This window comes from Electrophorus electricus, chromosome 3 (assembly GCF_013358815.1).
Source record: "Electrophorus electricus isolate fEleEle1 chromosome 3, fEleEle1.pri, whole genome shotgun sequence".
Classification (NCBI taxonomy): Eukaryota; Metazoa; Chordata; class Actinopteri; order Gymnotiformes; family Gymnotidae; genus Electrophorus; species Electrophorus electricus.
The window spans coordinates 11,548,176-11,574,112 of record NC_049537.1 but is presented as its reverse complement, the minus strand read 5'-3'; the positions used below and the strand labels follow the sequence as shown (position 1 = coordinate 11,574,112).

At 37.9% G+C, this 25,937-nt stretch overlaps 1 protein-coding gene and 1 long non-coding RNA gene across 4 annotated transcripts; both read left to right on the top strand.

The window, feature by feature from the left end:
• The first annotated feature begins 5 nt into the window (after positions 1 to 5).
• si:ch211-286o17.1 lies at positions 6 to 16,340 on the top strand. Of its 3 annotated transcripts, none has more exons than XR_003411520.2 (8): positions 6 to 164; positions 6,180 to 6,308; positions 6,530 to 6,780; positions 7,009 to 7,089; positions 11,074 to 11,185; positions 11,378 to 11,430; positions 11,933 to 13,964; positions 14,511 to 14,574. XR_003411520.2 is itself a non-coding variant. In XM_027023143.2 (8 exons), the coding sequence occupies exons 1-8, from the start codon at positions 83 to 85 to the stop codon at positions 14,685 to 14,687; spliced, it is 978 nt and encodes a 325-aa protein (XP_026878944.2). In that variant the 5' UTR covers positions 6 to 82; the 3' UTR covers positions 14,688 to 16,340. The 3 variants fall into 3 exon arrangements, 2 of the variants coding, with proteins under 2 accessions (XP_026878944.2, XP_026878943.2); XM_027023143.2 differs by having other exon boundaries at positions 6,530 to 6,723; positions 11,933 to 12,082; positions 14,511 to 16,340; XM_027023142.2 differs by having other exon boundaries at positions 11,933 to 12,082; positions 14,511 to 16,340.
• A 4,054-nt stretch (positions 16,341 to 20,394) lies between these two features.
• On the top strand, positions 20,395 to 23,186 carry LOC113585573. Its single transcript, XR_003411519.2, has 2 exons — positions 20,395 to 20,517; positions 22,829 to 23,186. It is a non-coding gene; the product is annotated as an uncharacterized LOC113585573 (long non-coding RNA).
• The last annotated feature ends 2,751 nt before the right edge of the window (positions 23,187 to 25,937 follow it).

The following is a 25,937-nucleotide window of genomic DNA, read 5'->3' as shown; positions in this document are numbered from 1 at the left end:
AGGGAACTCAACACACATACACACCCATTCACATACACACACACTACAACATTAGGCAGGCTAAAGCACACAAACACTCAGAATGGAAGTTTTAATATGGAAAACAAGAAACTGCTGCACCATCATGGCTCTGGCTGCAGTGATCTGTGCCATTTCTTTCCGAGGTGAGAGGCTTTCATTTGCTCTGAATTGGGTCAGGACAGAGCTGCAGTCCAGTCTTTGCTGGGAGAGAAGGGGTGGGGTCACAGAGGTGAACTGAGGCTGCATTCAAAAGTTTTTTTCTCTCTCTCCCTCTCAAAACCGTTAGATGTCTTAGAGAGCCTATTATTCTTCTCTATAATGCTCCAGGCAATCAAGAGTGTTCCGTAAACTCAGGCAGTGGTTTCCTGTGGTGGCTGAAGGACACATAAACTGTAGAAAACTGTTTCTGTGCTCTTTGAATTAAAATGTTTCAGTTTTCTGAGGAATGTTTGTTACTAGTCAAAATGTTTTCACTTTCTTCAACAGGACTACCTTATTATGTAATATGATAGTAGATAATCACAGAAAGAAAGTTAACCCTAATGGCACTGTAGCTTTGAGCTTTCAGTGTTCTTAGCAACAGGTTAGCGCAAAGCTAAAACTTCTTCACTGATGGCTACTTGGAGAAAACTGTAAATAAGAGTTTACAAGTGTTAGAATCTTGGGGGTTGATCATCCCTATCTGTTCTTTCCAACAAGAGGGATTGACACTTGTTTGTTAAAAAAAAACAAAAAACAAAAAAAAACACATTTTCTTACAGAGTGCCAAGCTACATGTGCCCACAACACTAATTGGTCCCCTTAAGCAGAGGTTTCCAGGGCGACCTTGGCACCACAGACCATAGATTTGTTTTCGCCCAGTTCTCACCACTTGCCATTTATACAACAGGGGCCTCCTGAGCACAGAACAACTTGCAGCAATCCTTTGTCACATAGGTAATGTGATATATTAGAAGATGGGAAAGAATACATATTCAGACTGGTCAGCAGTCCTTTAGAGCTGGATTGGGAACCTCTGCTCCTTTGCTTGGTGCAAGCTGTTTTGGCACAGATAAACTTGGCACTCCATTTTTGCCTGTTTAAATGGTTGAGCCAAGCCCCAAAGCTGCCAGCTGGTGTTAGTCACACAAGGAAAAATATGTACTCTGGTAAACAAAGCAGCTACACCTCTCTCTCTCTTTCTCTCTCTCTCTCTCTCTCTCTCTCTCTCTCTCTCTCTCTCTCTCTCTCTCTCTGTCTCTCTCTCTCTCTCACACACACACACACACATAGTGGAATGAGGAGGCATGACATCATAGACTAGTTTTAGGATTTTTTTCTGTTAATAAGAGGAATGTAATCCCCAATGTCTGAAAAACCCCAATCAGAAGTTTGGCCTTTTCCACCTGTTGATACTTTGAAAGAATATATGAAGATGTTGCGTAAACAGTCAGCTAATTCATTTTATATCACAACAATCAACAAAATTTGCATCACATTCCTTCATATTTGTGTCAGTTCTTATGTTGTTCTAACTACACCACATCATTGGTTATTCTGCCCAGCACATTTAAGGCAAACTATATATCTATTTCTGGCCACAACATAGGACCAGGGATTGAACTGTTTTGGCTGAGGTCCGGTTACACTTATTTTAGCCCAAGGGTTAAGCTCATTCTGATAATGGTGGTTTGGCAGAGAGTGAAAGGTTTGAGTTGTTTAGGAAGAGCTTGATTAGAAACATAAGATCCAGCCTGTCCCCCGTCTGTTCACTGACCCCTCTGCTGGGGTACAAATAATGTGGAGCCTGCACACATTTACTGAAACATGCCATGCAGAGCAGCCAGGTTAGAGGTCACAATGGGTATGCCTGGAGGAGTTGGGCAGAGGTCCAAAATCACATTCCACCCCCCCAGTTACTTTAACTTTTCTGTCTCAAATTCCACTACTCTTTGGAGTGTTCATACTTTATAGCCACAGGGCGTACCTCAGAACAGAATGCAGCAGGATAGAACAGATGGATCAGGAGCCATGTGTGTTTTATATCAGAGAATGTGGTATGAAGAAATCCTTTAGTTTACAGATTGTATTTCCATACCAGAGTCTTGCAACATACAACTTTTTAACATATGACATTGCCCTCCTCGCACTTTCTCACACCCATATGTTCTCAAGCAAGCACAGATCATGCAGGAGGATATGAGGGTCATCTTTAACATATACAATACTGACATCAAAGACACATAATTCCTTTCCTGCTTTATGGTAACTACCATTTAACACTGAAGCAGGTCAAGTGTCTTAGTGACCAAACCGACCCCATAAAAGCAGATCAAACTGAAACCCATTAAAACATTTGTATTGCAATGGCAAAGCACTGGTAAATGAAGCTCTTTGTGGAAAACCTGATTCGGTATGTTGTATCCACACCCTATGCTGCTCTTTGCACTGGCCTTGTAATACTGGATGTACATCTATTTCATTATATATCTGCTCCTCTTACTTCACTTCCATCATGATAAAAGTACCTCTCTCCTGAGAGTGGGTGTAATCAAATAGACAATGAACAGGACAAGTTGACGGAAACTGTTTTTTGCAGTCTGACTGTGGAGTGCAGGGATTCGTTTTAAGTATGCCATCATAACAGATAAGTTTGCAAAGTATGAATGAGTAGAACATAGGGGAGTCCTTCTAAGCAGTTGTTCTCACGGTGGAGGTGAGATGTGGAATGCTGTCGGGTGCCATTGGAGCTGTGAAGGCTCCATTCCAGCTTGGCCTTACATCCCTGTTGTTAATGGACTGGCCCCTCCTCTACTTCCTCTCATGTTCTCTTTCCCTTCTCTCTGCATTCCCTCCAGCTCAGGGCCAAAAGAAAATCCACCCTATTTCCATTCCTATGACATTCCTTGGCTGGGCTACCAAAGTATAGCTGTGAGTTCCCCAGGCATTTGGATAGAGCTGAATAAAGGGAAGGAATGATCTTGATTTCCTTTTTGTCCAGTTAAGTTGAAATAGAGAAGTTAGGCTAAGAAATCAAGGAAAGAGTGGATGACTGTAACATGTTGGGGGAGGGGCTGAAGGAGGCAGTCTGGGGTTTACCTTTAAAGAGGTGGGTTGGGTTTTTGAACCACAAAATTGAGCATATGCAGAGATCCTTTCATAGATACAACACTGATAATTTATTATTTCCATGCTTGTTTTTCTAGAATGACTAAAACCTTCAGTCTTTCATGTAAATATTGATATTCCCTATTTACCAGGCAGATTGAGTGCACAGATTAAATCAGATTTTTTTTTATCTTAATGATGAATTAATAAGTAAAGGTATATTTCTTTTAAGGGTTGTGTGTGTGTGTGTGTGTGTGTGTGAGAGAGAGAGAGAGAGAGAGAATGTAGATATCTCTATCCCTGTCATTTCCTGTTTCAGTACTTTTCCATGTTCCTTTTTTAATTTAATTCATCACTGAACACTGGTGTCAGAAGAATGAGAGATCAGGCATACATTGAAGAGAAACAGAAAGTTGGGCAAGGGAGGGTAGTAGGTGCAAGATAGAGAGGAGTAGGTAAAAAATAGTATGGCCATTTGGAAGACAAGAGAAGCAAGGGCCCCTTCAGAAATATCAGACATACACTGAAACAAGGGAAGTAAATCATAGATGAATAAGCACGTAGAGGTCAAAGCCTTAAGGGGAGTGGTGACAGTTTGTGTTTGTGTGTGTGTGTGTGTGTGTGTGTGTGAGAGAGAGAGAGAGAGAGAGAGAGAGAGAGTGTGAGAGAGTGTGAGCGCACACACACAAACGTGCATGTTTGCATCACTAAGAGTAGTGGGAGGGGTCATGGAGATCCCTGGATTTTTGTTCAGTAAACAGGCACAGCTGACCCAAGAATATTTCAACACCATTCTCAATTCTAGGACATTCCTATGTAGATGCTGCCCTCCAGACAACAATCTCAAAGCCACACACACTATGAAGAAAATCAGATCTTTGGAGAAGTAAAAAAAAAAAACCTTACAGGGTAAAGTTGGCTCCATTAGATCTTTTTAAAATGTACCATCAATCACATACAAAATAGAATTCCATTCCCATACAAAGACATCAGTTTTACTAAATTTGAGTAAATATGATAAAGGTTGCATCATTTTAGCTGTAGACACATATAAAAAACCTTGCTTGTCTTTGGGTCTGAGTATGCATGTGATAAATGTGATGAATAATGTTATTAATAAATATTCATTCACACCAAGAAAAACTAAGTTTATCAAACCATAAGCATACCATCTGGATAGAAACAATAAAGCTGAAATTCATGTGTCATGCCTCTGAGATATGTGTTGGACCATCAAATAGACAGTTGATAATGTGCAGGCTATTAGTGAAAGGTAACAGACTGATTGTATGTGTTCGCCTGGGCTATAATAATTCCATAGAGCTACGCTCTGTGGGGATTGTACTGAGACACCTTTCACCTGTAGCTCTGTTCATAGTCGTCATTGACTGTGCCCAATAGGCCATCCACCTGAAAGAAAGCAGCGGAAAGAGCATGAGTTCTCAACACAATATCATGCCACTGGCAGGATATGATGTTGATATCGTCTTTGCGAATGCTCCAGCTGGGAACACAGGTTAATTTGCCTCACCCTTGTACTGAAATGTAGAAAAGAACATGTGCTATGCAGTGGCAGGAAGGACCAGAAAAGCAGAGGTAACCGCAGCTTGTGCACAAATTGGCTGGCTTTTTGAAGGAGGGGAAAACCCACACTCCATTAGCTCTAAAAATTCCACACATGTAGGAAAGCAGTGCTCCTGGTACAGCCACACCTTGGATATCCCAATTGAGTGTGCTTGCATAGCATGTGCACATATGCACACATTAGTTCCAGCTTTAGTCAATTAATTGACAAGAACGAGGCAACAAACAAGTTCATATCGGCTAGTGTACTTGCAGTAGCTGTGGACTACAGCCTGTGTTGTGTGTGTGTGTGTGTGTGTGTGTGTGTGTGTGTGAGAGAGAGAGAGAGAGAGAGAGAGAGAGAGAGAGTGTACAAATGCCTGAGGAGTGAGCTCACATTAAGAGATGGTGGTTCAGATAACTAGAGTGGTCTAGCATTCAGGTCTCCTCTTATATTTTGATTTTGGCTTGCAAATAGTACGTTAGAATGACATAATTGGCATATATAAAAATTTTGTAGGTTGGAATTTAAAAAAAATAGTGGTCTGTACAAAATTTTAAAGTATGACGTATTAGCTCGATCTTCAGTAGTCATTGAATTAATAACTTGATGATTTTTTTCTTTTGCAGCATTCCAAATAGAATTAATTCAAATATTAGCACAATGAATTATACCAGATTTGATCATGCTTTTATAGGAATTAATATATTGTTTTCTCTTTCTTTTATGGAATACACATCCTGAAATGCTACAGTACAATAATTGTCAGGAGGGGAAAAGTTTGATCATTTAAATAGCACAGATCCTGTGGTAGGGGAATAACACAGACTTTCATCTGTGTTATACAGACATACATTTTCTTTTTCTTCTCTATCATTCTTTCTCAATTACAAAAACACCAAGAATAAAAAACTCCTTACAGTTTCCCCATTCTCCATTCAGTTACACACTGAATAGTATCAACTTAAATAGATCTCATGAAATCAAAAACCATTATTCCATAACTACATTCAGAATGACCATGAAGCAAGTGTTGGTGTTTGTTGTTAGGTTTTGTTCATACCGCCCTCCAACCATGTCCTTCATGTGTCATTTCAAGGAATGTTTATTCCTCACACACTGGAGCATGAAAGCAAAACAAAAAGTCTGTTTTTCTTTACCGAAATATAAATTATTGTAGAATGCATGCAAGCTTTGTGAAGCTTGCTGCCATGAAGTACTCTTGATTTAAAGCTGGCTGTCACCAGACACTGTATTGCTGACTGAAGTGCATTGTAAATATCAAATGATCTTAAATGAGCTTTTGGATTGTTGTTTGTTTGTTTTTGTTCTGAACATCTTTAGTGACAAGCACTGATAATTCATTCACTAACACCATTCAGAAGGGCAATTTATTTTGTAGTGAATTTCATATCCATCTTATGATTCCATGCTATAATATAAAAAGTTTGAAACTGTTTTGTACTTTATAATTCTTTACAATATGTAATCGATCCTTTACTATTAGGGGTGACTTGTCAAGATGATGCAGCTCCACCTGTTCCACAAATTATGACTGCAGCATCTGCCTATATGGTTGGGGCTGCATATGTACGTGGAGATAATGTTCCTTCAACCCCACGACCGAAGATCCAAGGTGATTCAATATCCAGTAATCAATCTTTAAAGTTCAGACTTATTTAACATCACGTAATTTATCTATGAACTGCTACGAACATTCTCAAGGCTCCCCAATTAAAATTTAAGGTGAACTGTGATGCAATAAACCACAAATCTTGTCTCAGATCGAGAAAAATGTCAACTGCTGACACCCAAGGCAAAAAGCCAAAAGAAATAACCAACTCACTTCCCTTTCAGGAACACTTAAGTCTCAAGAACAGGTCAACGTCTTCCCCAGCCTTTCTGGGCCGATCCATGTAAAGAGTACAGGGGTACCTCAGAGCCCTCAGACCAGTACAGTCCACACAGCAGCAGAGGATGCAGACAAACAGAACACACAGACCTCACTTCCCATCAGTATAAACAAGCCTGCTGCAGAGGCCAGTCACTTGGTGAGGATTAAACACACTGAAGGAGCAGTAAACATCAAAGGGCTCACCCTCCTTCTGGTAGTACATAACGTATATCTGTTATAAATAATTTTTCATTCATTACAGCTTACGGAGTTGCCGCTATCATTTGACAACAGAAAGTTATTTTCAAGTTTAATTATTAAAGTTTTCATGCTACTTTAGAGTGAAGATAGGACTTCAATGTCCTCAGAGCAGATACATAAAATGAGGCAACACTGCACCTCAACCTGAAAGTCAGTAACACTTTTGTTGGTTTGTCTACAGGATGGTGTGAGGTGCGTAGACGAGTCCGCAGTGCGGGGAAAACAGGCCTTGAGGCTGAAGCTGAAGACTTCCTCTAGCTGTGTAAGGAACATTCAGATCAAGCTTCAAAGCTAGATGGCCATTCCACAGATTACCGTACAGTGAGAGTAATGTCTCTGCATGGGTTTGGCAAGTTTTAGGCATACCTACCTCCATCCCAACATTAAATCCCAATGTTGATAGCATCAAATGAAAGAACTAGGGGCCCATTGACATTAACAGTTTTACTACATGGGGAAATATGGTAGCATTCACATATTCTTAGGCATCTCTGTGATTTGTAGTGGAGTGTCAAAGTCAAAGAAAAATGTATTTATATATCACTTTTAACAACAGCCATTGTCACAAAGAACCTTTACAGATGTCTGAGTCCAAGTCCTCGGTGAGCAAACAAAACAGTAGCAAGTAGCAGCAGCAGTAGCAACAGTAGCAAGACAAAACTCCATAAGAGCATGAGGAAAGAGCATGAGAGCATATTTTTGAAGTACTCCTTTAAAAACATTTGCAGCAAAAACCTGATGTCAACAACAGGACAGAACACATGAATTACAGCATATTATCTTGTGTTTCACACACACACACACACACACACACACACACACACACACACACACACACACACACACACACACACACACACACACACATTCAAATGTTTGCTTTTGTACCTTCTCAGACCTTCTCAGATGGGCTCCTAAATATGTTTTAATTCTGTATGGTGTCACTATCAATATGTGAAAAGGATTTTGTAAACCTAATCCTAAATCTAACTCTAAACTTAACCTTAGAACCAAAAGGGTTTCGCCTATTCTGTTTTTAAAAATGAAACAGATCTCTTTTTTAAAAAAGCCTGTCCTGGCTTTCCTACACACTGAGGATATTTTTGTTCTAAAAAATTTACTTTTTAAATGAAAATGTACATTTATACTGTGTCCACTTCAATCAGGAATTGAATCCTTGCGAAATCACAATCAAAGATGTTATAGATTACCTAGTATGCTTTACCTAGTATACATTACCTAGAAAGTGAATGGCATTTGAAGATTGTTTAAGAAAATTATTTTTACCTGTCTACACACTACATCATACATCATTGTGGTTATGGTCAGGTGAGAAATGGGGCCCCAGGTGGTCTATACAGTTGATGCTGATTTATACAATACAAGGTAGTATCTCTTCCTGCCCAGTGGTTGGACAATCAATAATAGTGATTGCTAAAGTTAAGAACTCATCTTGGCTGAAAGTGCATTGAAAATGGAAAATCTAATAGTGTCATGGGTGATATTAGTAATACAATTGATTTAAATGTCACATTTTAACATTTATATGATTGGATAGCCGAAAATTAAAGCAGAGTTGCCCTGAATGGAGATAATTTTTTGGAAACAAAGGCATAGGCATGGTGTCCATCTTGAGAGCCCTCAAATCAAAAGAATTGATTTATAACCTTGGTGTTCCAGTGGTCTTTAATCTCATTTTAGTAGTCAGGTCAGGGCATCCTGTCACTGCAGGAATTAAAGAAAATTAGTCAAACAATGTTCTTGTTAAAACAAGACCTTAAGAAACTCATCCATGCACTTATTTATAGCAGAGTTGATTACTGTAACTGACCTCCTAAAAAGACAGCTGTTAGAGTTTTCACTGCAAAGAAATGGAACACATCATCCCAATTCTTAAATCCTCACAATGGCTCCCAGCATGTTACAGAATTCACTTTAAGGTACTTGTCTATAAACCACTAAATGGTTTCAAGTCAATGCATCTGTCTCAAGCAATATAATCCAAGCAGGACTCTCAGATCACTGGGAACTCTGAACTCAATTATGTTAATTATGAGTAAGCACAACAAAGCAGTGCTTAGCTGCTCTTAAATGGAACTGTTAGGGAACTAGTGAAGAGCCATGACAGTAGACATTTTTTTTTTTTTTTAAACCTACTCACACTTTCTCTGCTATTTTATCTTTTGTTCCTATCCTTTGCATTTTTATAAATTTTTAATACATTTTATTCATTTAAATCTAACCTTTATATTTAACACTAGAAATTAGAAAATATTTTATATTTAAATCAAATTTTTGCTTATTTACCAAGCACCAAGAATTGCCATGTATGAAATGGGCTGTAAACATGCCTTACCTTGCCTTTCCTTGCCTTACCTCAGACCATAGATAGTATAACTGTGCAAAGAAGCAGCGTGAGCACCCTCTTCCCACTTTTGACTGCAAATATGCAAATAGCTACAAAGCAATTAAGCAGGTCTGGTTCATAGAGCCAAAGGAGCACCAGGACAGCAGTGCAGGATGGACCACCACTGTTGGGTCAAGCAGTAATGCAGCCACTTGGCATTGTGCTGTGAGCTCATCTACAGCTTGGAAAGAAGCCAAGGCAGAGTGGTGAATGTCTGTAACACAATGATTAACACAGGGTGTATGTGGTGATAGTGCAAACAGAGATTCCAGCTGGCCTACCTATGACATCTTAAGCTAACAGAGAAAGCTAGGTGTGTTCTCTTTGGGCATCTGAAAGTGCCTGTACCATGTGACTGAAGCAGGTAATGATCAGAATCTTGCATCAGGTTTGCACAGATATTCTGGTGCAAGGCTGTTTATAGCTTTATGGTTCAGTGGTAGTATTTGGTAATCAATTATTTACAACGACTGATCTAGATATAGATCAAAGCTGCTGGCAATGCAAATGGGATGAAATAACTTATTCAGATTAGGTTGTTGGATCTTTCTAAGGTTTCAGAAATAAGAAACAGACAGTCTCAGCAGGCTGAAACCTGTGTGACATTACAAGACATCTAGCAGATGGTGAATTTAAGCACTTCACATGCTTCCTGGCCTTGGATTCAGCTACCTACAAAAAGGCAAGCCAAGTTACAAGAAATGAGAGTGGCACCCTGGTACGAGGGATGGTTCCCAGCCCGGCTAAAAAGGCCAGGCATGCCTTCAAAAAAGAACTGTTATTAACAAATCCCATGTTGTTCTCTGATAACTATTTAGGCCAATAATTTAAAAGCAGGCTTCTCAGAGCATGCCAGCAGAACAGATCTGGCGGAGATGTAAATCAGAGTGGCGTGTTGCCCACAGAGAGTGTCTTTGGCCTTAGCTTTGCCAGATTTTATGACTCTGATGTCAAGAGGTCATCACTCACTCTGCTGTGAGCTATGATTTAGGGCTCACTATCTTCAAGGAACCTGGGGATCTAGACAGTTCTCTTTGGCTATTTGTCTTATTAGGCATCCTGATGTGTACCTTCATTAACTAAATACATAGTCCCAGTCTTGCATGCATATGAAAGTATCACTGGTGATGAGTTTTCAAAGAGTATGCCATAAAATGAAAGCATATAGAATATGAATATAAAAATGAAAAATTTGAAAATGTGGGGAATATGGAGCAGGGACCAGTTTTAACAAGGAGGCAGTGAGAAAAAAAAACAAAAAAACTGTGACACAACTAACAGTCACTAACATGCCTAACCCTGGTACATGTACTAGTACATATCTATGTGTCTGGTTTTTGTTTGGAGAAGCATTCTTGAGTGAGCTTGCAGAGCAGAAGTATTTACCACACGCTACTGAACTTGTAACAGTGGCACTGGGACATCTGGGCATGCTTAGAGTTCTGAACTGATTACATTACAAGAATGTTGACTGTTATAACAAATCATATCTTAACTCTAACTCTACAGAAACAAATGGAGTTCTACTGATGGAATACATGAAGTCCTTTTTTGGTACTATATAAAATTGACCTATGACAAAAGCTGTGTTATTAAGGGACCAGGAATTTGGGGTTTAAGCAGGTCATTATTTTTGAGAGGCCATTGTGATGATTATGCTTCACATTACACTACATATATACAGAGAAATGAGAATCTCTTTAGGGTATAAAGGTAATGTCTTTAAATGGCCTAAACAGCTTGAATCTGTGTTTGTGCTATTTTGCATTTTATTTGTCTTTCCACTATGAACAAAGCTAGAGAGCTTATTTTAGAGCTATGTCTCTCCTTGTCAAACAGGAGGAAAACAGAGTAAAGATTCAAAGTGTTCAAGAACATCTTTGTCATGAGCTTGAGATCTACCAGCAAGCAAACACTGATGAGATGATCATATCTGGGCCATGCATCCAAGGTTTGGGTGCTAATTACATAGATTTATACCATAATTTTCATATGAGGTATTTTTCAATATCACATTAACATTTTGTATTTCATAGTGTTTTCTTTTGTTTTGGTGATAAAGAAGTTACAATATCTACATTGTGTGTTGAGAAGAAGTGTTCAGAAGAATTAAAGAAGTAATCTGTTTTTTCTCATTATATAGCTGATGCCAAAGGAATGAGGGATAAATTCAACAATGACAACATCAAAGATAAGGTAGTACATAAACTAGGTTATTTGCACTATGAGTAGAGGAACATAGCAACATAATGAATGGGAAGGAAAAATTCAAGCCTAAGGCAGTAGCTACATACCTCCAAATGCCAGATCATAATTTAGCACATATTTATTATTCAGTTGTGTATTATACAGTCCACACTCTTTCTGAGGAGAAAACCTGCCCAAATAGGTTTGACCATGCTAAAAATATAACACAACAATCTAGAGCAAAAGCCCTAAAAGTGTACAAATAGTGCATACTTCTCCCACAAGTTCAACATATTCTGTAGGAGACACCTAATGCCAATATTTAGTTCCACCATGTACATTAATCTTCAAATAATCATCTTCAAGCACACAAGGCTTATGAATATGCAATACAGTCTCAGCTAGCAAGAAGAAATCTGCTTATTTATTAAAATGACAAGTTTTAGATCCTTCTCAGTCCTGTCTGTGCATGTGTTTGTGTGTGTGTGTGTGTGTGTGTGTGTGTGTGTAGGTTGACATTGAGGAAGCAGAGCTCATCTTTGTGAAGTACTCCCGGGCTGTCCTGGTCTCGGTCCTCCTCACTGGTCTGCTCCTGGCGGCCTTACTCATTGCTGGATACCTCCTGACAACCCACCGCAGACAGGCCAAAGGAATGCGCGTGGTCAGGCTCTCAATGTCATGTACAAAATCTTTGGGGCTTTACACAGCTGACACTGCTGGTTTAATATATTTGTTCACAAAATAGGACATGCCGTAGGGTAACACACTATGGGTTACTGTAAATTATGGTCTGAAGTTAGCTATTGTGATGTGTGCAGGAAGGGACCAAGATACAAGTGCAGGTAAGGAGTGTTTTTATTCTCCATTGTGAATAAGGATAAAGATGAACAATGAGAGCAGAGCAGCAAGCTGGCTAAAGTGCAAAAGAAATGCTGGCACACTGCAATAACTGCTCAAAGTGCATAGGCACTGAACAGCAGGCTATCATCTTATGGCATCGTCCTTAGAGCTGTATGGGCAAGCAATACACTGCACTAGTGGAGAGTACCTAATAGCCTAATATATAGGCTATTTTATTTATTTAAATATGATGTATTGCATTTTAATGTTGAACAAATTACATAGGTGTAGTATATTTAATGATTCCCATCCAAGCTGAATTTTTTGGAAGATCAGCAAAATAGTTCTTGACAAAAATGCAGTCATTATCACACGCATACACACATGTGTGCATATGAATGCACAGATATGCAGTAAGGCATGTACCCACCCTCTATTATCCACCATCCCAATCCAACAGCATTCATCTGCAAGTTTCAGGACTTGGAAGATCTCAAGTCAGGTTTAACGCAGGATGGATGCTGATATTATGGCGACACTGATATGGGAATTTTTTTTGTTTTAAGTACAAGTTCAATATCACTCAACTTGGACCTTAACTATAACTATTGCACAACCTTTCCAAAAGCTTTAGTTCAAAGAAACTTAGCAGTCCTCTGCAGTTCCATATCCCACTTAAGCATTTGAGGAGCACAATCATGTGATGAGTTCTGCCTGGTTCCTGTGGAGAATATCATACTAGAGTAATTCAAATGTCAGAAACCTGTTCTACATTATGATATAACAGTCCTGTTCAAGGAACTAACAATGAAACTCTACTTCAGTATAGAATTCTAGAATGTTGTAAGAGAAAAAAAAACTCTTCAAGGCACTTCAAAAGCCCAGTTCTCCTTTCTGAAACAGGAGTCTCATAAATTGGCACATACATCTTTGTAAAAATCTGTAAAATCACATTTGAGCACACTTTTCTGGTTATAGCATGGATAGCCAAGAGAACAACTTTTCCTAAGTGCATCGAAACTGACAAGGAGCGGTAGTCTTCTTACTACTACAGCTATCATCAAGGTTTTGCTGTGCACAACCTACCATTTAAAGAAAAAAAATTACTTTAACATCATTGAACCTTTTTTTTTTTTTAAGATGTACTTAAAGCACTGAGTAAATATTTTTTAATTACAAGTTTATGTGTTTTGGGAGGGTGGTCTTATTTTTTAATTCCTTATTTTATGGTTACCTAGACAAATTAAATCTAATTCAACACTATTAAGATAGTAGGGTTGAAGCCTGATTTAGCAGTATATTGCATTTTTAAAATGAAAGACACTTTTACTCCCACATTGTGCCCTATTGATAAAATATGCTTCACAAGCAAGTAAAGTGTGTTATTCAGTGCGCTTTCCTCTCTGGACTGGGTTTCTCTGGCATTTGTGACAGCAAATGCTGCCAAATATTTTTGGTCAAATGTGACAAGACTATTCCATAGAATTTTCAAATGGCGATTTAGAAATATTATTAGTATTGCTGACATTATCTGGCAGCTTGTTTAAAGCAAAAAATGAACAGCTTCCCCCAAACATATCTGGTTTCATGCCAACCTACTTATGTTGTTTGCAGTACTAAAGCCAGTGATTTATGAATCTGATCTCCACCCATCTTCAGACCAAACTAGGTGGGGATGTTAACTGACTAAATGACAGCAGGAGGTGAGCATAATAGCTGAGGCTATATTGCATGCAGCTGTGAAACTTTGAGACAAGGATGTAGACAAACCCTGGCTGTTTACTTTATCATCCGTGATATTTATGGGATGCTTGGTTAGAAAAGTCATCTAACAGCACGCCTATAATTGAGTCAATAACCACAGATCCTTTCTTTGACCTGCTCTGGTAATGTTCAAAAGTTAACATCAGAAACCTGCCCATTTCCATAGTCAGCGCTTGTAACACTTACTCTGACTGAGAACATGACTCATTTGTTTAGCACACAGCCTCAGTTTAGTGCTAGGAACATAGTGAAATACGATCTGTTGATTATTTGCAGCCCCATCTCAACATCCTCTCACTGCTAAATCTTGAACCATGAGTTGGTTTGCTCCAAGAAAGGTGCTTGCAAACAACCCATTTTTAGTATCCTTATCAATATTTTTATATTAATTGCAGTCTTATTCATTTACATTGCCATCATGTCTGTGACTTTGCAATAAATAAGCGATGCCTCATTACGAACCAATGTTTCTCCTATCCATCCAGGCTGAGGACTTGTTCCAGGTGGATGAACAGAACCAGGGGAACACTCTGCTATCTGTCACCCCACTCCCCTCTCAAGAGCCCTTAGACAAGCCCACCAGTAATGGCGAGTCTCCAGAGTCACCCCCAACCAATGGCTACTCCACTACACAAACACCAGTGGCTGATACCCAGATGTAAGAGCTGGGTCCATCATCGACCACCTCAATTTACTAAGCATCCATAAAGGATGAACTTGTTGAAGTAGTAAAGACCATAAAGAAGATCATGGTGACAAAAAGGACAGTAACATATTCTGGGGAGAAATAATGATGTTAAAAGGGCTGATGAAAACTTAACTTGTACTGTGAAGACATTGACCACTGGGTAAACCAGCCTTTGTCTGAGCCAAGGAAGAATGGCTCAACTTGAAATGCCAGACCAGACCTGAAACACTTCAAAACAAAATGTTTTCCTTCAATTCCTATTACCAATAAAAAAAAGAGATTTCTTATTGGACATTTGTACATTAATGAGCCATCCTAAAATTAATTCTAATGTCCTATCATTTCTTCCTATCATGAAGGAAATGCTAGCAGATGGATCTCTCAGTTATTGATAGAGAATGCTGCCTTTTAAGCCCTAAAGTCCTACCACATCTTTAAAAGCATGTTTCAATATAATGCAGTTTTTGAGTGTTAGTTGTGAACCTTAATGAAATAGTTCAGTTTTTGAATTTGTATGGAACTCACCATTAACCTTAAAGAGCCATTGACCTGACCTCAACTTGCCTTTTGACCAGACCACAAAAAAAAAAAAAAGAAAAACAATAGGAACTCATAAGCATGGCCAACTATGGAATGGGAAAACTAAATGTTCCTCCTTTTCTTTTACTGTCAGATATTAAGCCTTGCTGGCATATGCTGTACTGAAAAATGATAAGACACTATTTCTGGAAGACATTCAGGTACTGACTCCTGGTGGAAGTCCCTGAAATGAAGACCAACTCATTCCCTCTCAGTGAGCTTTTGCCAGCTGGCATAAGATATATTGGGGAAAGAGATCAGCCAATTTACTGTTGTTTTTTTTTTGTCGTATTCTTCTTTGTATAGATGTAGAAGCTTAAAGATGTTTAATTTCATAGAATCATTTCACAAATGCTTATTTGCTTTTAGAGTACTCCTTACTTGCAGAGTAAAAGAGTGCTTTGTGTTGAACCAAACAGAGCTACTGACCTCCACAGCAAGCTAATAAATTAGATAATTATCTTCTTTTTTACATAATGTATTTTTGTATGTTACTTCTTTATAATGCTTATGGGTTATTGTGTTTGCTAAACCTCAGTTATATGCCAACAGAATTGTTTTTTTTTTTATGAACTCCAATAAGATTCTTGCTATATTGTAAGCTTGAGTGTGTTGCAACAGTAGTATGTTATCTCTGAGCAAAGCAGGTCAACAGGCCTATGTTCCCAAAACTTTTCACTTGAGTTGAAGATGTTTTTTACTGGTCTGAGACAAACATGGCTTTAGAAGAAAAACAAGTACAAAGCATATTAATAAGATACATCATGCAGTTTTAGTTGTTAAAGTCAATCAGATGACATTATGTTTGATGGCAAAAGTGAACCAAAATGAACAGTACTCTTGAGTCCTTTTGAAGAGATGTAGCTGGAAGAGACATGGTCTCTAGACAGCTCTTTGGTGTGTTTGTGTCTATCTCTGTCTGTCTGTCTGTTTATGTGTGTATGATTGGTTTTTCAGTGATTGTTTAAAAATGTTTTAATCATTTACTTTGGAGCATACAAGTCATTTTTCCATTTATGGAATAAATATCAGAACCATTTTCATACAATGCAAACTGAATGTGATTTTTTGTAACAACTATTTTTTATTCTGAAATACCAATGTGGTTTCATTTAACATTTTAATGGAATTCTAAACAATTCACATATTTTTGATAAACTCATCACTTTCTTACACACATATGTACATTCACATATGCATTCATTCCAGAGTATTAATTTGACACGCTAAGCAATGGGATACATGTGATACTCCCATAAATGGTACAGATACTCCCATAAATTCTTAACAAGTTAAACAGAAGGGCAGATACACTTTGGGTGGGCCATGCATCAGCTTTGCATTACATACATCCCAGATGGTCTTACAAGGTTGTTAAAAACTTCTATCAACAAAGATTCTAGCCAGGTAGTAGTGAATTTCATCAAAAATATTAAGGTAAACTGAATTCCCTTTCAGTTTCTCCCCACTAGCAATATAAAATTCCACTGCTATGATGAAATTATTTTCATTTGAAAAGCTTAAAAAATAATGTAAACAATACTGTTTTGTTTAGTCATAACAAAATTTAAAAAGTGGCAGACAAAATTTATAATGGGATTAGAAAAGGCATAAAAACAAATACGAACCGGTATTGCACTGGTGGAAGAGTAGACTTCATTTTGACAAAAAAAAATTAAATGGATCCATATGGTGGGGGCCAGCACCCTGAGAGTGAATTGAGTTGAGAGTGAGTTTTGAGAATACACAAAAACAAACTTAGGGCAGAACACATTGTACCTCTGTATTATCTCATAGAGAAAGAGGAAGTTAGAAGCCAAAATCAAAACAGTGAAATTCTTTCTCCTCAAAACATGAGATGAACTGAACCATAACATGGAAGAGGCCAGTATAGGAAAAGATCCCATGAGAGAGAAAGACACAGGCTGAGGGAGGGTGGAGCTAAGCTTTCCCTCTAAAACTAACTTGCCAATAGGTGCTGGGAAGGAATGCACAGACATAGAAACTGGTAAACAGACATAATAACATCAGCAAAAGAAATATACAAAATAACAGTCCCCAAAAATGAAAGAAAACAAAACTAATTTCAGGGCATACCACAGTGTGACATTAATGTTAATTATAAAATACCAGTACTTGTTTTTTAAGTAGAAGTGTAGATTGCATTCATGGACAACATTTTTCCATTACATTGCTTTTCCAAAAACAGCCATTAAACAAACCATTTTTGAAATTCTGGACCGTTTTACTGTTATGTTGTAAAATTAGTAATTTTCTAAGCAATTTGGAAATATGATGCCATGTGAAGGCATATTTGTAGTCATACGGACAGTTGCAACACTTGGGAAATTGATATGTAATGGTTTCCTGAGCTTCAGAATGCTTCAAAAGATCACTCCAACGTATGATCTCAATACTAAAAGGGCATTCTCTTGCCCATACAAATTCTTGAAAAAACTTTGGAACTGGCATCAGCAGGAACTCAAAATATACAAAATACATTAAGGATTAAAACATATCAATTTATATAGAAACACACACACACACACACACATTATAAATCCTAATAGATCCTAATAAAGCCTAATAAACAGAGGATGTTTAGGGAATGTAGGAATGCACCACCAAAGGAATCACATGAGCTATTCATATAAAGTAGACAGCATAGGGGAGAGGAGCCATAGTTATGAGAGGGAGCTATATATAAGACATTTTAGTGGAACCCAGCTGCATTGTCCACAGGCACTGTAACTGAATAGCCTGACCTGCTTATGTCACAGCACCCTGTGCCCCGTCTCTTATCCTAGAGGGCCTACCAGTGGGCTCACCAGTGAGCAGATCATACATGAGACACAACAACTCTGGCCTGTTCCCACACACCACCCCCTCAGTCCCTCAGTCATATTCTTGTGGGGCAAGACATGTTCATGGTGCTACAACATGGACTTTAAGTGCAAGGATACACAGGACATCTAGTCAAACTGCTCAGGAAGATGTAAATGGAATATGACAATGGGAAACCAGGGCAACAAATGCCTTGAGGGTGACAAAATGGAAGGCAGCCAATATCTATTAGTTTAAATGCCATGAGACATGGGCAAAGTGGGAAATTGTATGAAAATGACAAAATCTATAAACAAAGTACAATGCAGAGTCCAACTTACTTTTCTTTGTTTTAGTTTGTTTTTTTGTTTAGTTTTTTTTATCAAGGAATTTGGAAAAAGCTAAACTGAGTAAAACATATCCCGCAATCTCTTCAACTTGCGACAACTGTAAGTGTGGGTACACTGAGGGTACAATGGCACACATGCTCTGGATCTGGTCCTGTTTACACAACTTTTGGACAAACATATTTGAACTTTATTCAAAGGTGTATAACAAACTTATCTCTCACGATGCCAAATAGGCTCTTTTTGGTTGGTGGGAAACTGTCCTTACATGTCTTAACAGCAATCAACAGGCCTTTGTCCTTGGAATAGTACTAGCTGGAAGAGTAACACAAAGGGAATAGAAGTTTATTTCTCCACCCAGCTTTTGGCTAGAAGAAATTATTAATACTTTAAGAGAGTATATGTTATAATAGAAATGGGCAACAGGACTGAAAAATTTGGGGCCCTTTCCTTAACCACCTTAGCTAGGTTTGCTCCATAATACTGCTAGTACTGCTAACCATATACCTCCAATTCATGTCTAAGTGCTTGACTTTGTTGTCTGGCTTTTTTGTTTTGTTTTTTTGTTTGACTTTAAAAAACATTTGAAAATAGGAGTAGTACATGTAACACTGCATGATCGAAAGTCAATATACAATCATTTAATTTCTCTAATGTTCAAAAGTCTATTTCACATGGGCACCAGAGTTTAAGAAAACCCAGACCTTCAATTGCTATCTTTTCAGAGCGCATGATCTCACTGCATATAAATGCCTTACTGCAGGCTGCAGAAGCCTGTCTGTGTATATAGGGGTGATTCTGTGTGAAATACATTCCTCCCCCTCTATTTTTATAGCCATACATCACGTGTAGTCTAAATTCTGCCATGTGCATTCCTTTTGCATTTTTGACACTTCAGATGCCTGCTCTGAAGCTTACACATAATATGCCAGTTTGCCAGATCTTGATTAAACCTAATCCTGTACAAAAAGAATTTCTGATAGAAACTCAAGATTCGTTTTAATACATGTCTGGGAAACTGGCCTGACATAGATTTTCTTTGTTGTGAGAAGATTAATTATGACCCTGGGTGAATACAGAATGCATACGTTTGAACGATTTTTATTTGTTGTAAAAAAAAAAAGAAAAAAGAAAAGAAAAAAAAGAAAAAGTATGAATAATCATTAGTTGTGATGAAACACTTTTAACAAGTGTTTTGCAAATAGTCTGCAACATAGTATGAATCATCATCTAGAGAGTGTTTATATCAGGGCCAGAGTCCAGCACATTTCGATGATTCCACTGCTCAAACTCATCTTGTAATTAACACGTTGTGTGTGTGAGAACAAGGAACTCACCATACTGTGCTGGATTCCTGGCCTACATGACTGGTGTTGGGCACCCCTAGTCTATATTCTTTTGACAAAGAATGCCCCCTTGTGTGTTTAAGAGAAACTGCAGAAATATGAGACGCAACAATAATGGCTGTTTTAGGAAAGTCTCTACATTTTGCAACAGCTGCAAAATTATCTGACTATGCAATTACAACGGTCTAATATAGATAATGATTGTAATAAATCGGGTATTAATTCGGTAAATACAGTATTAAAATATATTATGGATTGCCTCGAGCTTGGTATCGGTCTATTGGAACCACACATCTAAAAGGTGCATCTTTTTTCCGTAATTAATCTTGGCTTCACAGGAATGTAACACACAATTGGTTTGACAAGTATTCAGTGTATAACAATTAAAAGGTTAGCCTTCACCACGTGATTTTACCCAATGTTTGTAAATATGCGTCAGCTACATGTGATTCTAAAGTGACGGAGGGAATTTAACGCTGTTTGACCAATCATGTAGCGGGGGAGTGTTCGGGGCGGGATTCGTGTTGCGCTGTGTTGAGCTGTGGAAAAATTGATTGGGATCTTGTAATGATGCAAAGGGTTCTGTTTCAAGAATGGAAGCAGTACGAAGTGGGTACGAGAGTAAACAAATGGTAATGAAAGCATTTGGGATGTCTAACAAAGACAAAAATTCCATCTTAATTCAACTGTTAGGATGTATCTTAATCAAGTAAGTAGAATTCCTATTTTATATGTAATGTAAATTACTTCTTTATAAAACTAATTAAAATAGAGTACTCCTTCACTGACCTCAGAAGATTGTATACCTTAATATTTTTGTAACTTTAAAGCTTTTTTATACTCGAACCATAAGATATTATTATTTCACTCTTAATTACAAATGTTTCATACTCTCTTCATTGCTGATTATCACTTCAAGGTCTGATTGCGAAATGTTTTGATAAGTATATCACTAGGCCTAGGCCCGTGTTCAGATATATTACTGCGTCAGAGGGGATAGAGCTATTGCGACAAGAGCAGAGAGACGTCGGGAATTTCACCTGCGTAAGAGTCTTTCCGTTGACCACTCCTTAAACAAGGTTTGAAACAATGAATCGAGAAAAACGACGTAAAAGTATTACGATAAAAATGTACAAGCAAATTACACGCAGTGCATGAGTCAAGGTATTGGAAAAGGATGCTGCGCAAGAGATGCGTGCTTTTATAACGTTATCATGGTAGTGGATGACACGCACTTAAATGTTTTTCCCAGTCGTACCCTCGTGGCCCTCGTTCACGTAATCAACTTCGTTACAAGCGCAGCATCGTGGAAATATTTAACAAAATATTGTATTGTATGTTTTATCTCCAGTTTTTCGTCTAGAATAGTAGCCTACATGAGTATAGTTGTTGATCATTCACATCGTTTACCGTTAAGTAGGCTATTGAATCACGGAAGCGTATTTCTGCATGTAAAGCAGACAACGTTAATTTTTGATAATCTATACGAGGTTCTTACTTGTATATTAGACAATGGTTTTGTATCACTATCCAAGATGTAATTATACAGCGCTAGTGCGCACTAAAGAAGTAAACAAAACAGAAGCACACCGTTTCGTTTTGTCCTCTAGGCGCCACTGTTTAGGAAATGTTTAACATTTCTTAGCAAAGTGCATGCTTTTTGGAGACAAAACGAGGAAACGTCTATTCTGCAGTATTTTATATAATGTCTGGTCTTTAGGCCAAGTAATATGTATTCATTATTTGATATACCTTACATGCCAGAGCCAGTATATTTAGCCACATGGCATGGGCATGAGACACTCATTTTGAAGAAGCATGCAGTTTAGTCACTGCTTATTAAAGACCTTGATATGAGTTTAGTCTTCATTTCATCTGTTGCTCTCTGTCATTTGCAAGGCAAGGACCATAATCTATAAGAGGAATAGCCATGCATCCATCTCTACCACTGTCACTTCTTACACACACACACACACACGCATGCATGCACACAGGCAAGCACGCACGGATACACAGGTTAAAGATAAAGCTAGGGTTAGAACATGGGACCTAATAATTAAAACTTGCTATGAGTATTTACATGAGTGTCTATATATAAAAATCAGCATATGCCAAGTAGGATGTTATGAAACCATGGTTGCCAATAGCATATGACTGTCAACTACTTTATGCAACCACCTTTGCATATGCACATTCTAGTGGCATGGTTTTCAAAAGGTCTGAGCCTAAATGTGGAGGCATATCCTTTTAAGACCTAGCATTGCACAAGAGGGCAGGTGCATTGAGGCAACAAACCAAGAACCAAACCAATCTGATGGACCAGAAAAACAGCCCGTGTAAACAGATGCGGTGTTCGTCAGGTCTGTCCATCCTCCCTCTCACACTGCCCCCTGTCTAAAAGCAGGCTCATGCACACGCAGTAAATCACATGCACACAACCTTTCTTCTCATGACCTGGATCTGTTGGAAGCAGCCACTCACAGCAGTTCTAGAACAATCTCTGTGAGACGGTGTCGGCCATAAACCAGCTATTCAGAGAAAGGTCAAATTACGTAGTAGCAATTCATTAATAATGCCTTATGTCACACAAAGAAGATACTCACATAATTAATTATATGCCAGAGTGCAGTTTTAAAAGATAAATTAATGTTTTTATTGATAATACCAGCCAGGCACTTAGTGGGTATGAGATAGTGGAAGAAATTATAAGCTTTTTTATAAGTGCTATGATTATTTTGGGGGTAATTATGTTGTTATTTTACATATTGCATTTCAAAATTATCTACTGTGCTCACATGGATCGCAAGGAAAATAAATGTAATTAGGCTATCTATACTAAGTAGGATGTGTCCACAATTTGGAATGATCATTCTACATACACAAGATGTTTTAAGTGATCTTTCAGAACCTGGCACAGAGGTATCATCAGTACCCTGGTGTCTTCAATAGACAGTCTGAGGGCTAAATGATAATTGGACACATTAGTGCTTGCTTTTAAAATTTGCCATCTTTCTTTGCAGTGTTATCTGCTGTGAGACAGAGAACGCACACAAGCTCCTCCTGAACTGAGCTGCTCTAGGAAGCTGAATTCAGATGGTGCCATAGAGTGCGACTAACATCTAGCACCATTTGAAATCAGTGTTCTTCGAGTTGAACAGACATCAAGTGAAACCCAGAGGTTCTCCCAGCTGAGCTAATGACTGGCACAGATTTATTTCACTATAATGAATGTGTAATGTTTGCTTCCTTGTTGCTTTAATTGGAGTTTGTCAGCTTTTTCTTTTTTTTTTTTTAAATAAAACTGATTCATTGCAGTTCAGTGCCATATTTGATTATTGAAAGCAGTTAACATTTCAGAATAAAAAGAGTGCAAGCTGATCTTATTTTTCAAATGTAAAAGACTGCATTTTTTCCAAGGTTATGGGAGCATTTCAAATTGATATGGCCAGAATGACTGTTTTTCATGTATTACTTCTATGTCATTATTCAGCATAAGCATGATACAATAAGTGTGTTCAGTGCAAGGAAAATAAACACACTGAAAGTAAATGATAAAACCTCGAGCAAGAATGGACATTTCATTACACATACAGGCTTGAGTGCAGATTCATCAGGTTATCATTCAAGCAGGACTAATGAAATAGTAAGGTAGTTGAACTGAATAAAAAGGATGAATTCACATGAATGCACCCTTTAAATGAATCAGCTTGTTAGTAAAAGATTCATTTTATTGAAAAACAACACACTGATTTATCAACTTTATCATGATGATGATAAAATACAATTTGATTCATATAGCATGGCTAGATTTTTTAGTTGATTTCCATGACTACAAACTGATAACCAGGCAGACAAAATGCACTTTCAGGGTAATTGTAGATGTTTATTAGAAGTGATGTTACATGGATGAAAGCCAATTCCCATCTCTCCTTCTGAGAAACGCAAAGTAAAGTAATGAACAAGTAAAAGTAAAGTAAATTAAATCTTTTTTTTTTTTTTTTTTTAATGCAAGACGTAGTGTATCTTGAAAACAAATGTCTCATAAACCGGTAGGAGAGTTCTTAACGCATCACAAGGTCCGATTGTACTTGCGGGGTTTTGTTACCACAAGATGGGAGTATTTTACCATTCATACATAGCTATTTTTAAACGCAGCCATAGCAACGGACAGGCCACAAATATATTTTCTAACACTCGCCACACCAATGTGCAGCAAATGAATACTTGGTCATGTGTGCCTTAAGACAACATTATTAGTCATACTGCTTATAATCCTGTGCAGTTTGTCATCTAATCAAACTCTTTCCAGCCAAGATTTGATTTATCCAGATGAAGACACTAGTCTTGCTGTGCACACTTGTTGATTTACACTTGCAGTAAACCTGAAGGGCCTTGACTGCTCATAGCGCTCTTCTTCACAGCATTTGTCCTTCACCCAAGCCTCTCCATATCCTCTGCTGCTTACCATCCAGGGTGAGCGAGGTAAGAAGCACACTCACTGTGCCATAGTCTCATAGCACCTCAGGGTCTGCAGGCTATTTCTGATTCAGCTAAGCTCTTAAACATGTTGTGGCTATCTTTAGTACAGAAGGGAAAATCAGACCCAAATTAGAAATGCCAGCTGGACTGAGAACATGAATGTTCTACCCCTGCCACCACTCTGAGCTTTAAGGAGGCTTAGATATAAACTACAGTGATTCCTCTTGGTTGAGAAATTCTGAAGTATAAGTTCAGGTAGAAATCCATAATAATACCACAAAATAATCTCTAATGTTTAAATATGAATGTTATACATATTTGTAAGCAGCTAAGTACCTAGCACAATAGGTAGTGAGGCAAATATTATATTGGGCTACAAATATCAAACTGGAAATGTTTCCTTTAATCAGCACAATAACAGCAACAGCTACTTCCACAGCCACAGGTCATGAGAAACACGAATCATCATCTAGTATTTTCAACTCAGGACTCTGCTATCATCACATATCATCCCCAGACTCTGGGAGTTAGTAGTTCCTTCCGTAGTGAGTTTCCATTCAGCCATATCCTGCAAAATATACTAAAAAAATTTATTAAAAAAAAAAAAACCTCACCCAACCAGTCGGAGAGAGCAAACACTTAGGTCAACTTGGCTCCTGTGATACCCTTAGTCTGACAGACCATTAGTCCAATTTGTCTGGCCATCTAGTACACATAAAGCTTCACAGAAAACCTAGCTCAGCATCATTTATACATCTCCACTAGTAAACAGGACACCTGTGTGCATCAGTCTCCATTATGAGGTTAAGCAACAGGAGTTATCTTAAATCATAAGGCTTAGGCAACATTTGACCAGTCTGATTTACTACATGTTTTCTGCAATAGTTGCAGTAGCAAGAATAGTAATAAAAAATAATCATCATAATCAGAAATTATCATTTTTCAAAATAGGAAGGTGGTAGAAAGAAGAATGTTAATGATGAAGGATAAAGAATCCATATTTCTAGAGTACTTTTCTAGTTTAAAGTCTTTTTAAAGTCTAGTTTAAAGCGCATTGCATAGAAAGGCGTGAAAAAAAGTTTATACGATAAAGCACACAATGTATATTACTTCAAATACATAAAAAAAAAAAAAAACACTCAATAAATTACATGCAGGTCAAGCCATGCAATTAAAACAATAAGGCTCTGGATTTGAACGCTCAAGTAAAGTGTGCAAAATGAAGTTACTGCAAGAATGCAGTGCAAACTATCATTGTCTAGCTATATTGAGTAAGACTTGATTTATTTCAAGTGATGTACAAGGGTCAGCTGTAAGGGTTTACATTTGATCAACTGTTTTTAGCTGGAAAATGAAAGTACTGAGTTACATTAAAGACGACAATCTCCTCTCATGTCCTTTTATTCTGGCAAATCCTCTCAGGGGGCAGGAAGCCTTTCAACCAGACATACAGTCAGAAGCGATGCTTCTCCCTAAATTGCTAAACTATGGTACTCTCATATGCTCAAAAGCCTACATTCAAAGAGAAACAAGACAATACTATATTGTATTCAAATATACTATTTGTTGTATTTAGCTATATATACATAAAAAACGTGTGTGTGTGTGTGTATATGTGTATGTATATATATATATATATATATATATATA

Excerpts from the sequence above, each read along its gene's own strand:
- si:ch211-286o17.1 (XM_027023142.2), top strand. The coding sequence starts at position 83 with ATGGAAGTTTTAATATGGAAAACAAGAAACTGCTGCACCATCATGGCT. Across the intron at positions 165-6,179 it reads CTGTGCCATTTCTTTCCGAG|GGGTGACTTGTCAAGATGAT; the intron begins GTGAGAGGCTTT and ends CTTTACTATTAG. Across the intron at positions 6,781-7,008 it reads AAGGGCTCACCCTCCTTCTG|GATGGTGTGAGGTGCGTAGA; the intron begins GTAGTACATAAC and ends GTTTGTCTACAG.